The 13,491-nt window shown below is 30.1% G+C and overlaps 1 protein-coding gene across 1 annotated transcript in view; it reads left to right on the plus strand.

Moving 5' to 3' along the window:
• The window catches only part of LOC124375225 (neutral and basic amino acid transport protein rBAT-like), a 34,215-nt gene that overhangs the window by 7,511 nt on the left and 13,213 nt on the right, over window positions 1-13,491 (plus strand). Inside the window, exons 2-4 of the mRNA XM_046833361.1 lie at window positions 1,333-1,509; window positions 3,195-3,355; window positions 11,694-11,819. Of these exons, the coding sequence (XP_046689317.1) occupies window positions 1,333-1,509; window positions 3,195-3,355; window positions 11,694-11,819 (464 nt within the window). The remainder of the gene's footprint in view (window positions 1-1,332; window positions 1,510-3,194; window positions 3,356-11,693; window positions 11,820-13,491) is intronic.

Genomic DNA, 13,491 nt, shown 5'->3' on the forward strand with positions numbered 1-13,491 from the left:
ATTTTTTTATTTTTCTCTGAAAACTCTGTTTAATTAACATAAAATAACAAAGTTACCATAACACTAAATTTAGGAATACCAAAAATGGACTTACCTAAACAAAATTCAAAAATGTTTTTAAATTTCATTTTTCAACCAAATTATAAAGACCAAAAAAAATCATATCCTTTTCTTAGTCCATATCACTGGAAAGTGTATACAGTTGTCTGTAAATCTTGAAAAATTTATATTATTATCTTCAATAATGAGTAAGTTATACAACTTTTAAGAAACTATTGTCACATTGTTTCCGGTAGCTATGGCAACCAAAAATGTTTATATGTGGGTTTCATAATTTAAAGTTTGATCGGAAGTGTACTATAACGTTTTATTTTGAAAAGAACGATTCTTCACAAACATTTCAATATGATATTATTTTAAAATATTAAAGGTTACAATTTTTAGTGACTTTTTCCCGAACATCCGGTAAAATCGTACGTCGGCACTTTTCGGCCAACTTTTGTCGTCCGGTAAAATCGGACGTTGGCACTTTTCAGACACCTTTTGTCGTCCGGTAAAATCGGGCGTTGGTACTCAAAGGGTTAAGTTTTTGAAAAGGTTATGATAATTTCAGATTTATCTAAAGAATTCCTATTTATTTTACTCTGTATAATCAAGTAGCTTTAGTATTATTAAAATATGTTCCTTTTTGTTATGTGCATTTAAATTTAATTGGCTGAACATTATCAAAGCCTATTGAGGGGTGGAAAATTTTTTTATTTATGTCTGTCTGTTAGTCTACACAATGTCTTTAGAATGAACTGACCTGTAGATATAAAGCTTCATATCTATATAGGAAACATCGAGTTCAATGATGGTGCATGTCATGCCATAGGATTTGGCTTAGTGTTAGTAACCATTTTTACATTGGTCTAATGGGTAACCATAATGGTGACTCACAAAAACGAATAAATCAGAACAAACTAAGTACAATCATATGACATTTTAACATATAACATAGTAAAAAATATACCTACTTAAAGTTTATTATACAACTTTATCGTAGTCTTTTATGCGGCGCATAGTGTATGTGGTACGTACTCTTACCCTGTATACATATAGATTCTGTCTACTATATTTTATTTTTGTATCTTATTTATGGTATTTATTTAAGTTGTCATTTATTCTGTTAACTAATCTCTACAAGAAAAGAAAATGCTTTAAACAAATAGTGAATTAATGTCCTAAAATGGATTTAACTTATTTATTATATAAATTCATCACTATCAGAAAATGAAATGCTTTAAAACAAATTATGAATTATAAAGTCCTAAAATGGATTTAACATTTCAGGTTTCACAACAAAATTGGAGTACTTAAGCAGCCTTGGAGTGAAAACTGTTGTTCTTTCTAACATCCTTAAAGTATCTGACAAGGAATCAGATGGAGTCGATGAGTTCAAGACGGTTGCACCCTCATTCGGCACACTTGAAGATCTGAAAGCCTTGATTTCTGCTGCTAAAGATAAAGGTTTGTTATAGAATATTCGTAGAAGTTAATTAAACATAGCATGCTTGTCAAACAAGTGAAAAATATGAGCTCATCTATTTTTTTACTACGCACTAGTTGTTTATCAACCTTTTTTGAAATGATAATACCATATTAAAAAATACTGACATTTTTATAGATAGATCTTCTTAATGATGTTTAAATTTTTTAGTCCAATGGTGACTGGCATACTAACCCAATTTTATTAACAATGCAGTAGTGGAATTAGTAGTCATAAATTAATAGTTATATGAACATGTATGCATATTTCTTTAACCCTTTAAGGAGTATGGACGTCATATGACATCTTCTTTTGATAGGCTACAATGAGTAAATGGATGAAATCCAAAAAATACCAAAAGGAGTAAAAAATTAAAATCTCTTAAAAAATGTTTATTTGCATTTGAAAGCTTAATAAAAAAGGGTTACGTGCTTTACAAGTAAATGTTTCAGTACTTTTCAAAATCAAATGTCTTATTTCCTCTCTACGGCAGACTCAATCAATATTGCCTGCCATTTTGGCAACAATAACAAACTAGATAGTTGCTCAACAAATATAAGTCACACTCACAAGACAAATATGACCACAGTGTATTCAGTATACAAGGAATGGCTAGTATAATGTGGCGGCATATTCTGACAGCGAAGTGATGCGCATGCAACGCGACCTTGAGTCAGGGGCTTCTACCAGGTGTCTACTGTGATCTGGTGGTAAAATCAGATTACAAGTGAATGCGGGCACAAACATGGAAGTTAAGTATGTTGCCGATAGATAGAACCACTGTACAGACAAATCTACTTATAGGCAATCAGTAATAGCAATGCATTTACGATAATGCAAAAATACAGAGGCTAAACGTTATATGACGTCCGTACTCCTTTGGGCCATTACTAGAGTATACGTCATATGACGTCTTTACTCATTATGTAGAGTTTACACGCACTCCTTAAAGGGTTAAGAAAAAAAATAGCCTACACAAAGAAAAAGGCTTTTGTGTACCAAGCTGCTATCAAACAAAAATATACTAATGGTAAAGACAAGAAAAATATATTGGTTCCATTATGAACACATGATGACTTACATTGTATTTGACTTTATTCAACATTTATAGACAGAATTAAAACAAAATAAAACACATTTCTATGTAAAAGGAAAATTTCATACATAATTAATTATTGAAAAGTAAGGTTTTGGTGCAGTTGAAGTGGTTTGTGTGTTTGCCATTCGATACAAAGTTTGGTCAGAGAAAACAATTTAACAGTCATCAAATTTCAATCAGTATTAGCTTATGTTTGTAAGTACACTGTGAAATTTGGTAGTTTAAATCAAATTAATAAACTCTTATTTCAGTTTTATTCTCTGTTAGTATTTATGATAAAGGTCTAATAGATTAAGCAAATTACCGAACACAGAAATATTAGATGTAGTTGTATTTCAAAAATTTCTTTAAGAGATTTTTGTAAATGTCATTACATTTTTTCTGCTTGAAAGAAAAACAATGTATGCTAATTGTGTATTTTGTGGGAATCTATAATTTTATTTTAAATTTGGATACCCTTTTAATAGAATTTATTCAGCTTATCAAAGGAGCAGAAATGTAATTTAAATAACGCTCTTTGTTTTCATCTGTCAACCATCTTAATGATAATCATTTTTTAACGCACAGGCTTGAAACTGTTATTGACACTAATACCCAACCACTCATCTCTCAAGAGTGACCTCTTCAACAAATCTGCTTCCAAAGACCCACTCTATGAATCATTTTACATCTGGGCTCCTGGTAAGGGATTCACTTCAGAAGGCATGCCCGCACCACCCAACAATTGGGTAAGTACTATACCTGCCAACAATTAGCATTTCTAATTGATTATTCAAACAGTTTTATTGCATAAAAAAGTCTTATTAAATTTACACTGTTGCAGTAAATTAATACTACAATTATTTCAAAGTGAATAGACTGGAATGAAAAATGAGTTTTTCATCACTTTATTGTTTTTAATTTTGTTATAAAATATTAAAGCAGTTTTGTGATATATATGCGATGTAACAAAGAATATTAGAAACAATTTTTTATACATTTTGTTGTTTCCAATAGAGCGCATTGGACTTTTTCTCTTTCATTTAAGTTATAATTTCAAAACTCTAAATTATATAAGTTGATATATTAAAACACACACACACACACACACACACACACACACACACACACACACACACACACACACACAGAGAGAGAGAGAGAGAGAGAGAGAGAGAGAGAGAGAGAGAGAGAGAGAGAGAGAGAGAGAGAGAAAAAAAGTAGCTATAGTAAATATGTATTACTTAAACTTGTATGTATAATATATATTGTTTTAAGTAAGTAATATTAAAAGGGTGGTTCTGGACTATAAGCAGTGTTAATTAAAAAAAGGTGATATTTTTGTTTTCTATATCAGTTTTGCTTTCTTTGTTATATCTGCCTTAGTAAAACCAATATAACAATAAATTTGAAAATATCACTATTATCAACTTCAAGTGAATTATTATGACCCGTTAAAATGTTTTGTACACCAATAGCTAGCATACCATTGCTTAATAAATAAATTACTTTTTTTTTAAGATAAAGCATTCATGTAATAATTACTATCACATGTCTCGTATAAGATACTATAACTTGTTTAGTAAATCATACTCTGTATTTTATTATCAACTTTATATGAGTATTATGATAAGTTCACTGATAGCTGACATACCATTGCTTAGAGAATAAATTAGTAGGTCTATATATTTCAAGATAAGAGTATACAAGTAATTGACAACCAAGTGATAGCATTATAATCAGTCATTACAAAGAAGTGGCATTCATAACATGATAACTATAATGGTGGGGCTGTAAATACAAGTGTACTTATATAAAAGATAATGTCAGCTGTCTGAAGATTTCTCAGCCGAATCACCAGATTTATTCTGCAGAGAAACAACGTAAAATACCATATGATTTACTCAGATTGTGTATTATCATCTTTCTAACTGTCTTGTACTTTCTATTCCTCATTTTGTATTTTTTTATTATTTGATTTTTTTGGACACATCTTGGCCATTTTTTTATGAACAGTATTTTTTACTCAATTCAACAATAATTTGCAATTAGAATATAAATTAGTGGATGTAATAGGTATATAATAATGATTAAAACAAAGCAATTTTATTTGATTCTGAGATCTTTTCTTCAAATTTACTCTTAATTGTTGCCACATATATACCACATGTAGTCTAAATCTATTTATAACTACAGTCGTTGTCGTATTCACAATATTCCCACAATGTTGTATACTACGTGATGTTTTATGGCATAAATAGGTGTTAAATTTATTGAATTTTATGTACAATTAACTGAAAAATTTAATAAAATACGTCCCAGATCTGTAAGACCAACCACATCTGAGATAACACAATATGCAAAATTTGGTCCTGAAAACATACTTTGCTTAGATTTGAGGTACGTTAATTTCATTAAATGGGTAATAAACACACAAAACTTTTAACCAAAACTTGCATTAACTATTCTATCATCTTTGGTTTTTGCAGTGTATGTGTATTATTTGTACTTTATTTGTGTTTTGATAACAATAAGATGGCATTTACATTTTCAAATCAAGAGTACGTAGATGTTGTTTTGTCTATGGTTTTGCCAATGTAAATAGTCGGGCAGCTGAACGTGAATTTGAAAGTTGATTCCCAAATAGAACACCTACTCTCGAAAAATTTGCTTTGGGTTTTACAAAACAAATACATCTTTTCCAAGTGTTAATTGTTGGAGAGAATGTCATGTAATTCAGCCTGTATGCAAACAAGATAATATCATCGAACAAGTTGTTCACATCATCGCAAAATTGAACAACAGAGAGTCATGTCGAAGTGCCTTCAGGGAGCTCAACTTGCTAACTCTATCCAGCATGTGTATTTTAGAGACTTCATTTTACTGTCGATTTCAGTGTATATTGACACAGGGCAGTGATATACTTAGAAACAAGAGCTTGGGAGCGCTTTCGAGCTCGACAGCATAGAACAGCAGCATTTGACCGCATCGCTTATCAAGCTAGGATCAAATTCATGAACAGTCTCCCTGAAACACTAAATTTAGAAACAAATACAACAAAATTTAAAACCCAATTAAAACACTACCTGGTGTCTTGTGCTTTTTATTCAGTTAGCGAGTTCATGGAGCACACTTGAGATTGATATTCGTGACGGTGTTGCAATCCTGGGGGTTGATCCCACGAATTTTGTTTCTTTGTATGTGTATGAATGTGTGCCTACTTGCAGCTGTATGAGAAGTCGAATGAATGGATTTAGTTTTTAAGATAAATACTGTGAGAAATTGGTATAATTGACTTTTTAAATATATTATTACATTTGGGGTCATTTAAAGTAACTTGTATATGCAGAACCAGTTAATTCCCAAGAAGAATTATTGAACCGAATTTTAAGCGCTTGTAAACTACTTAAGAACGACCAAAAAGCCACATGTGGTTTCGTTAAACGCACTAGATTGTGCATAAATTACCAAGGAAATAATTTTAAACACCTTTTATAAGGTATGAAAATTGGAATAAAAGACTCAGCAGGTAAAATGTTTTGTTTTTACGAAGAACGTTCATTTAATTATCAGATATTGCATTTTCTGTCTTATTTTTCAATTTCATTAAACATTAATTTTTTTAAACTTTGTTTTTGTTTATTATTATAAACAGTTTGTGTGTTTATAACTTTTTAATGAAGTTAATGTACTTCAAATCTAAACAAAGCATATTTTTTCAGACCAAATATTGCATATTTTGTCAGATATCTAAAATATGGATGGTTTTATAGGTCTGGGACATATTTTATTCTATTTTTCAGTTCATTTTACATAAAATCCAAAAATTTAACAACTATCTTTACACCATAAAAACACAAGTTTCACTTTATTTCAGTCCTTTCCTAGAAAATCAGGTAAAATCTTTCGCTAGCCGTACTTCGCTAACAATGCATTTCCGGACATATGTTTATATGAACTTTTTTCATTATCTTGATGAGAGGAAACCACCTGAGAAGTTTGTCAGGTTACTCATGGTACACCCTGTGTATGTTTTGAGCTTTTTACTTAACTAATTAATAGTCCCATCATTGTTTTATCTGTGTTATTTTTTAAATTTTCAAACCGGATGAATTCTAAAATTTATGACTTCTGACGTGCATGGGTACAATTTGTAAAAGTAATTTAATAAACTGATGATGTTTTCATTAATGTTTCTACAAATCTATATCAACTTGTGCTTTATACAGATGTATTAGTAGATAATGTGCAAAGTCAATTCTTCTTTCAGTTACAGTTGAAGAACTAGACCATTGACATGTTTACTATACTTATAATCTGTAGTTGTTGGCTTTCCGTAATGTAGTGTGGAAATTTATATATATATATATATATATATACATATACATATATAAAGGTTATGGATTACTGAAAATTGTCATCAAAGCTACGAACATGTTTATCTTTATGTATTAAGCAGAATATTGTCCATAACTTAGACAAATTATGAACTATAGCTATTGATATTATTGAGAATTATTTGTATACCTTTGTTACAAAACATGGTTTGAAATTAAGCAAACTGAAAAGATTAATATTTTTTTAACAAAATACACACTAAGCACTGTGTGACACAGTTCATAGAGTCCAATGTGCACACAGCCTTATCTTATCATGTTTGATAACAGGACCACATAAGGCTTTCTGTTTTTGTAGAAACAAAGAACATTTGTAAGTTTATCGTATAAGTTTATCATTTGTGATGTTGACCCTGTGGTTCAGATGTTACTTAACACAATCGGGACTAGACTAATCAAATGCTATAAAACCTCTCATGCAATACTCAATAAGTCTTAAAATGCAATTCGAAATTCAAAATTTCTATTTTACAATTAGTCTAATGCTAGAGCACATACTTAATTTGATATCCACATTTGGTTACAGGTGTTGTTGTATTTGTTAGACTGTTAGTAGAGTAAATAGTTAAATTAGTAATTCAATATCATTCCAAGAACTGTGATAATTTTTCCAGCCTCTCCAAAATTGCATATAGTCTGTGCAAAGTGATAACTTTAAAAATTTAATGTCTGTCAACAATAACTTTAACGTTAGCTTTAAAACAAATTATTTTAAAGTCTGTAAAAGATTGTTTTGTGTGTTGGATAAATGCAAGGTGTTCAACAGAAGTCTGTTTTAAGGCCCTTGCTCTTTTTAATCAATAATAATTAATGACCATAGTAACAACATAGGTGTAAAAATTAGCCTCTTATATGATATCACAATCTTAAGTATAGATGGATTATTTAGACGTGAAAAAGACCCACTCATTCGACAGCACAGTTAGTTCTGTCTGCGCCATGAGGGAAGTGCGTATTAGCGTGGCTAAAAACATAAATGTTAGTGGTTACTATGGACACTGCAAGTGCTTCGGTTTTGAAAACAGAAACCAGTTATTCATAGCCAAGCACGTGAACTAATGTGCGTCTATAATTATATGGAAAAACAGTATCCCCGAAGTCAGGAAAGCACCTGAGATGCTAAGTGGCAGATGCTTGTGGGAAATTATCAAGTACCGTGTACAGAGTTTTAAAAGAAAGTACAAATTCGCTGGGAAAAACAAAGAAATCCACTGCTCCTCATGAAAAAAGAGTAAGGAAAAAGACAAAGAGTGATTTGATGATTTTAATAAAGTAAAGTAAAGATGTCTTATTTTACCAGGTGAAGTTAGGGCTAAGAAGCCCTCTCTAACACTTAACCTGGGGACCAATGGCTTAAAGGTGACTTCCGAACCACCACCAACGGCCAAGCAGGCGGGCTGCTTGCAAGGATAGGATCGCTCAGCGATTACCCATCCAAGCAGCAGCCACGCTCGACGTTGCTTAATCCAGTTATCTTGCTATAACCGTTGTATCCGCTACACAGCGCAAAATGTTTACATAGAAGAGTAATAAACTACTTTCACATAACAGGAGATGAAAGGCCAACATTAAACGGAATTTTAAAGATAATAAAAGAAAGAATACAATATGAAGGGTGTATATCTAGTGCGTGAAAAATTATTTTGCAACTCGGTTTCAAGTGGAAGAGGGCAGAAAGGAGAAAGATAGGAAACTTCTAATAGAAAAAACAGATATTCAGATTATTAGATTGAATTATTTGAGGAAAATTCAAGAGTTTCATGAAGCAGGTAACAAATGCATTACTCAAACCGTAATATCATTATAATATATTAATTTACCAGTATTTTCAAAATTTGTTTAGATAACAAAACTGAACATAAGGTAGAACTCAGCAAGGGAGTCTGATTTTGAGAGCGATTATGTTGTGAATTAAAAGGATTAAAGTTTACTATGCCCTCTTTATCTTTGCTTTATATAGTCTAATTGTATGAGGAGGGTTTCTCATACTCAGGAATTACATAGCTATTTATTATATACATATAAGAATGCCTTATGTATTTCAGGTCATATTTAATCAAGGTACATACAAGGATCTAATATGATTCATTGTAGTTTATATTAATGTAACTTTTCATAAAATAAATTAATAATAATAAACTACTGAAATTCAACCAAATAGCTAATATGAATTTTAAAGCTTGTTTAACAAATTTCTATTAAATTAACAGATACAATGGAGTATCAAAGTAACAGAAAAGAAAGTATACAGACGGATGAATTGCGTTGTTTTGACCTCAAAATCAATAGGGTCTTTTCATGTGTCTAGAGTAAGCCATTAAAAAGTTTCAAGTCTCTAGTATCTTTCTATCAAGAGTTATCCAAAGACAAGACAGTCAGACTGTGACACGATTTCAACAAGGTCTTGTCAGGTCCTTAATAATCCGGTTTTCAAAGCAGATATAGAGAGGCCAAGGATATAGAAAGATGAACCAATTAAGATTTTGAAAGTAAACTGCTTGTAATAGTTTTGAGCGTTTTGGTATCTGTTAATCTGTGTTGTAAAAGATATTGTATGTCTTAAAGGTTTTTGTGTTTAATGTTCAATATGAATTAATTGTGAGTGTTATAGGATACAAAGTAATAAAAGTAAAAAGGAATTCAGCAGTAGTTTTAATTAGTTCTGAGGAAAGATTTTCTATTTCTTTCTGTAGAGGGTCTTTTCCTTTATCTGCTCAATGGGGGGAAAAAATAAATACTAACAGTAGAGTCACTGTTCGTATAAGTATATGATATTTCAATTATAGCTCCAAATTATATTCTTACAAGCAGTTACTCGAGGCTTTGTATGCAATTTCGCAAGTTTTGCACCTGTATGAGCACTTCTGGATCGAGTGAATTTTATTTCTGATGCAAACGTTGAGTTTGCCTTCTTCCCACGACCAAGAAAATTTGTTAAAACGTGTATATTTATATTTACTCATTTGTGTCATTTTTATTTACTCTGGTCTTAATTATTTTTGTTCCATAGCTGATTTTGCCTCTCTACCAATGAAAAAAATTTACATACATACATAGCTGTGAGAAGTCTACTTAGATAGGTTTCTTAATGGTCTTTAAATGCATAATAAAAGTTAGACTACATTGTCTCTTAACTGGTAGCAGTTACCCGCTCCTTTGCACGCAATCTGGTAGGTGTTGCATGTTTCTGACCACTGTTGGTTCAAATGAATTATATTTCCTATGCCAATTTCTAGTTTGGCGTTGTTGCCATAATTAATAAAATACACCAAAAAGTTTATAGTTATGGCTATTGTAATTTACTTTCTTCTTAGTATGTTTTGTTCCATAGTTGATTTTGTTTTGTTTCACGATCAAGAAAATATATAACACAGATCATAGAAGTATACTTCTGTCAAAAGAGAACTAAAGAATGGGTTTTATATCAGTCTTTGAGTGTATGTAGAAGTTTATAAACATTTTAGAAAATTTAGAGTTGGAATTGGTAAATTAGTTCAAAAGAATAATCTAGCAAAATTTCATCTAGAATAGTTCTTGTCGGCTGCTTTAAAGGGAGTCTTCGGAGTCAAATTCTGACCTTCTTTTAGGACATTTTCTAAGGTAAATTAGTACTTACCTAATCGCTGAACTCTAATTAAATTAAATTATGGCTAATCCATCGTCAAAAACAAACTTCAAACAAAGGATATGGTTACTTAATAGAAAATTTACTCACTGTAATGTAAAGGAATTGAAATTAATAAACAATGTTTATACAGAGCAATATTGATTACATTTGCCAGGCTTATTCAAATAATATTATACAACTTTAAAGACCAAAATGGGATTTTAGCTACTTTAAAGACCAGTGGGGCATAGTCTGGAGGGAGTATTCCTAAATGATTGTTTAACATTAATAAAGAATCTAACTAAAAATTGCACTTATTATTATCAATTTAGAACAAAAAGGAAAAATAACTGGTCACTTCTCACACTATATCCAATATAACAGGATCAGTCAGGTATGGTAAACACTCCTTTTTTATCAGTTGATAGATATCGCTGAATAGGTAGCCTAACTACTGCTAATTGTTATTCGTTATAGTATTTTCAGTTTTTCTTCAGCTATGATAATCGTTACTGATTTTAAAGTTCAATAACCTGTGAATAAGTTAATTGTTTGAATAAATAACTAACAACTAACTAACAATAATAAATATTGTTTTGAATGTATAAAATTTTATTCAGCAAAATTAAAAGTTATGTGTATTAGTACTTTCACATATAAAATTTAATTTTTATTGCCTTTAATTTTAATTTTGCAAATTAATGTGATTCATACTAATTATAAACCATTTAAATCATTCAATAAATTAAAATATAGATATAAAACTTAATTATACAAAATAGTTGCAAGTTTTGCAAAACGGTAAATGAAAGAGTAATAATTTTTTTATACTGCAATGGACCAAGTAGATTCTAAGAAGAGATAATTGTGGGAAATGTCGACAAATTATAAAGCATGAAGTGGTGTTTTGTACAGGTTTTTGTAATGAATGGCTCTAATAATAAATGTTCGTATCATTTTCAGGCTACTGATTTTTTGCTGCTCAATTCCCTGATCTGTGCTTACAGTCAGGGATTCACTGAAAAGGAGATAATTGAATTGTGTGTTTGAGTTGTTATGGTGAAGATCAATGTCTGATTACAGCTGAGCAAGAGTGGCAATTCGGCTTGGGAATGGAATGAGGCAAGAAAAGAGTTTTATCTCCACCAGTTCGACAAAGAAGAACCTGAATTCAACTTCCGAAACCCAAAAGTTGTAAAATTCTTTGATGTAAGTATGAACATTTCCCAGCTGTTATATTGTCTTTTTTATGTGTATGAGTGAGATTTTTATGTTACTTTTATTATATAAAACATCCATTTCTTATAAAATTACTTCTTGCATTGTATTGGATTTGAATATTTACTTTTGAGGGTTACCGTATCAATCCAAATTTATTTTACCAGTTTCATCCTTTGGTATGTTTTTTTTTGTTTCTGTTATTATCCCGCTTTCACAGCATGTTTGTCATGATCAACGTGAAACATTTTTAGCAAAATACCTTTGACTTTTTTTTTGTTATTGATATCAGTCAATTTTTTAATTAAATTAAAATTTTAAATTATTCTAACATTACATTAAGGAATTACGTACGTTTTACTTTTTTACATTTTCAATAAAGGAAATTTTCAGTTTATTGTTAGAATTAAAATAATTTAAACAATGTTTACTAATAATTTATAAGGCATTTGATGCAAACAAATTTTGAAAGTCAGTATTTAATTTTCCAATAATATTTTGAGTAAAATAAAATAAAAATTATGATAGTGAAATTTTCTTTTGTTTAGCACTTTAAAACAAATGTAAACTGGAAAATTAAACATCCAACTTTTACAATAAATAAAATACTTAATTGAAATTCAGTATAATGCAAGTTAAAATTCTTTATGAAATAGTTTTTAATAAAATTAAAATGTTATAAAATGAAATCTTTCAACTCAATTACACAGCTTGTACAGTCAGTCGCCTTAGTCTTAACATGGTTGCACCTCAATCTGGGCTGGTACATTTAATTAATCTCATTACAAAAGTATGTAATAGTCTTTGGTAATTATTTGATATTAAAGTTCTTTAACATCTTTAAAATACCATAGCAATGATATTCTTCAGTCAAATGTAAAAAATGTATGACCATTTAAAGTTCAATTGCTTTCAACTCTATTAAAAATAAATGGTATATGCCAGTGATACTTAGGATATTATCATCTGTCATGGTTTTTAAATTTTACTACAAATTTTAATTCGCTGACTTTATATAAAATGTATATTTTATGGTTTATTATTATAATACTGTTAAAACAATAACTGTGAAAAACATTTTTAGGATGGTTGAATGTGAATTATTACTCATAAGAGGCAGAAATACTGTCTGAAATAAACCAGAAAAGTGCTTTAAATGTTTTTTAATGTCTCTGAGGGCGGCTGTAAAATTCCTCCTCTTTCCTTTAATATCTGTACATAGACATGTAAATAAACTGTCTCTATATTAAGCAGCATCAATGTGAATGGATGCTGGGTGTCCAATTCGCAGGGGAATTATTATTCCCAATAATAATAATAATTTTTATTGTGTGAACAACAACAAATTGCATGCATGCATCAGGTACATTTACTACTATATACATTCTACTACCTACATTAATATAATTTTACAGTGTAACAAAACAGTGTTTATTTTTCATTTATTTTTTTTATTAATAATTATCACACCGATCCAACATGAACTCTTCAATAATCACTAATTTGCGACTTTCCTTCAGGGTGCCTAATCTATAACTTGGGATGGCAAGTGTTATCACTTGTGGAACAGTTTGGTTTTGAGAATATAGAATAACTACTTAATTCTGTACAAATATGTAATTAGGTCCATACTTTGCGCTAAGTTTATATTTTTTAATTGTAG

Source organism: Homalodisca vitripennis, chromosome 1 (assembly GCF_021130785.1).
Source record: "Homalodisca vitripennis isolate AUS2020 chromosome 1, UT_GWSS_2.1, whole genome shotgun sequence".
NCBI classification, from domain to species: Eukaryota; Metazoa; Arthropoda; class Insecta; order Hemiptera; family Cicadellidae; genus Homalodisca; species Homalodisca vitripennis.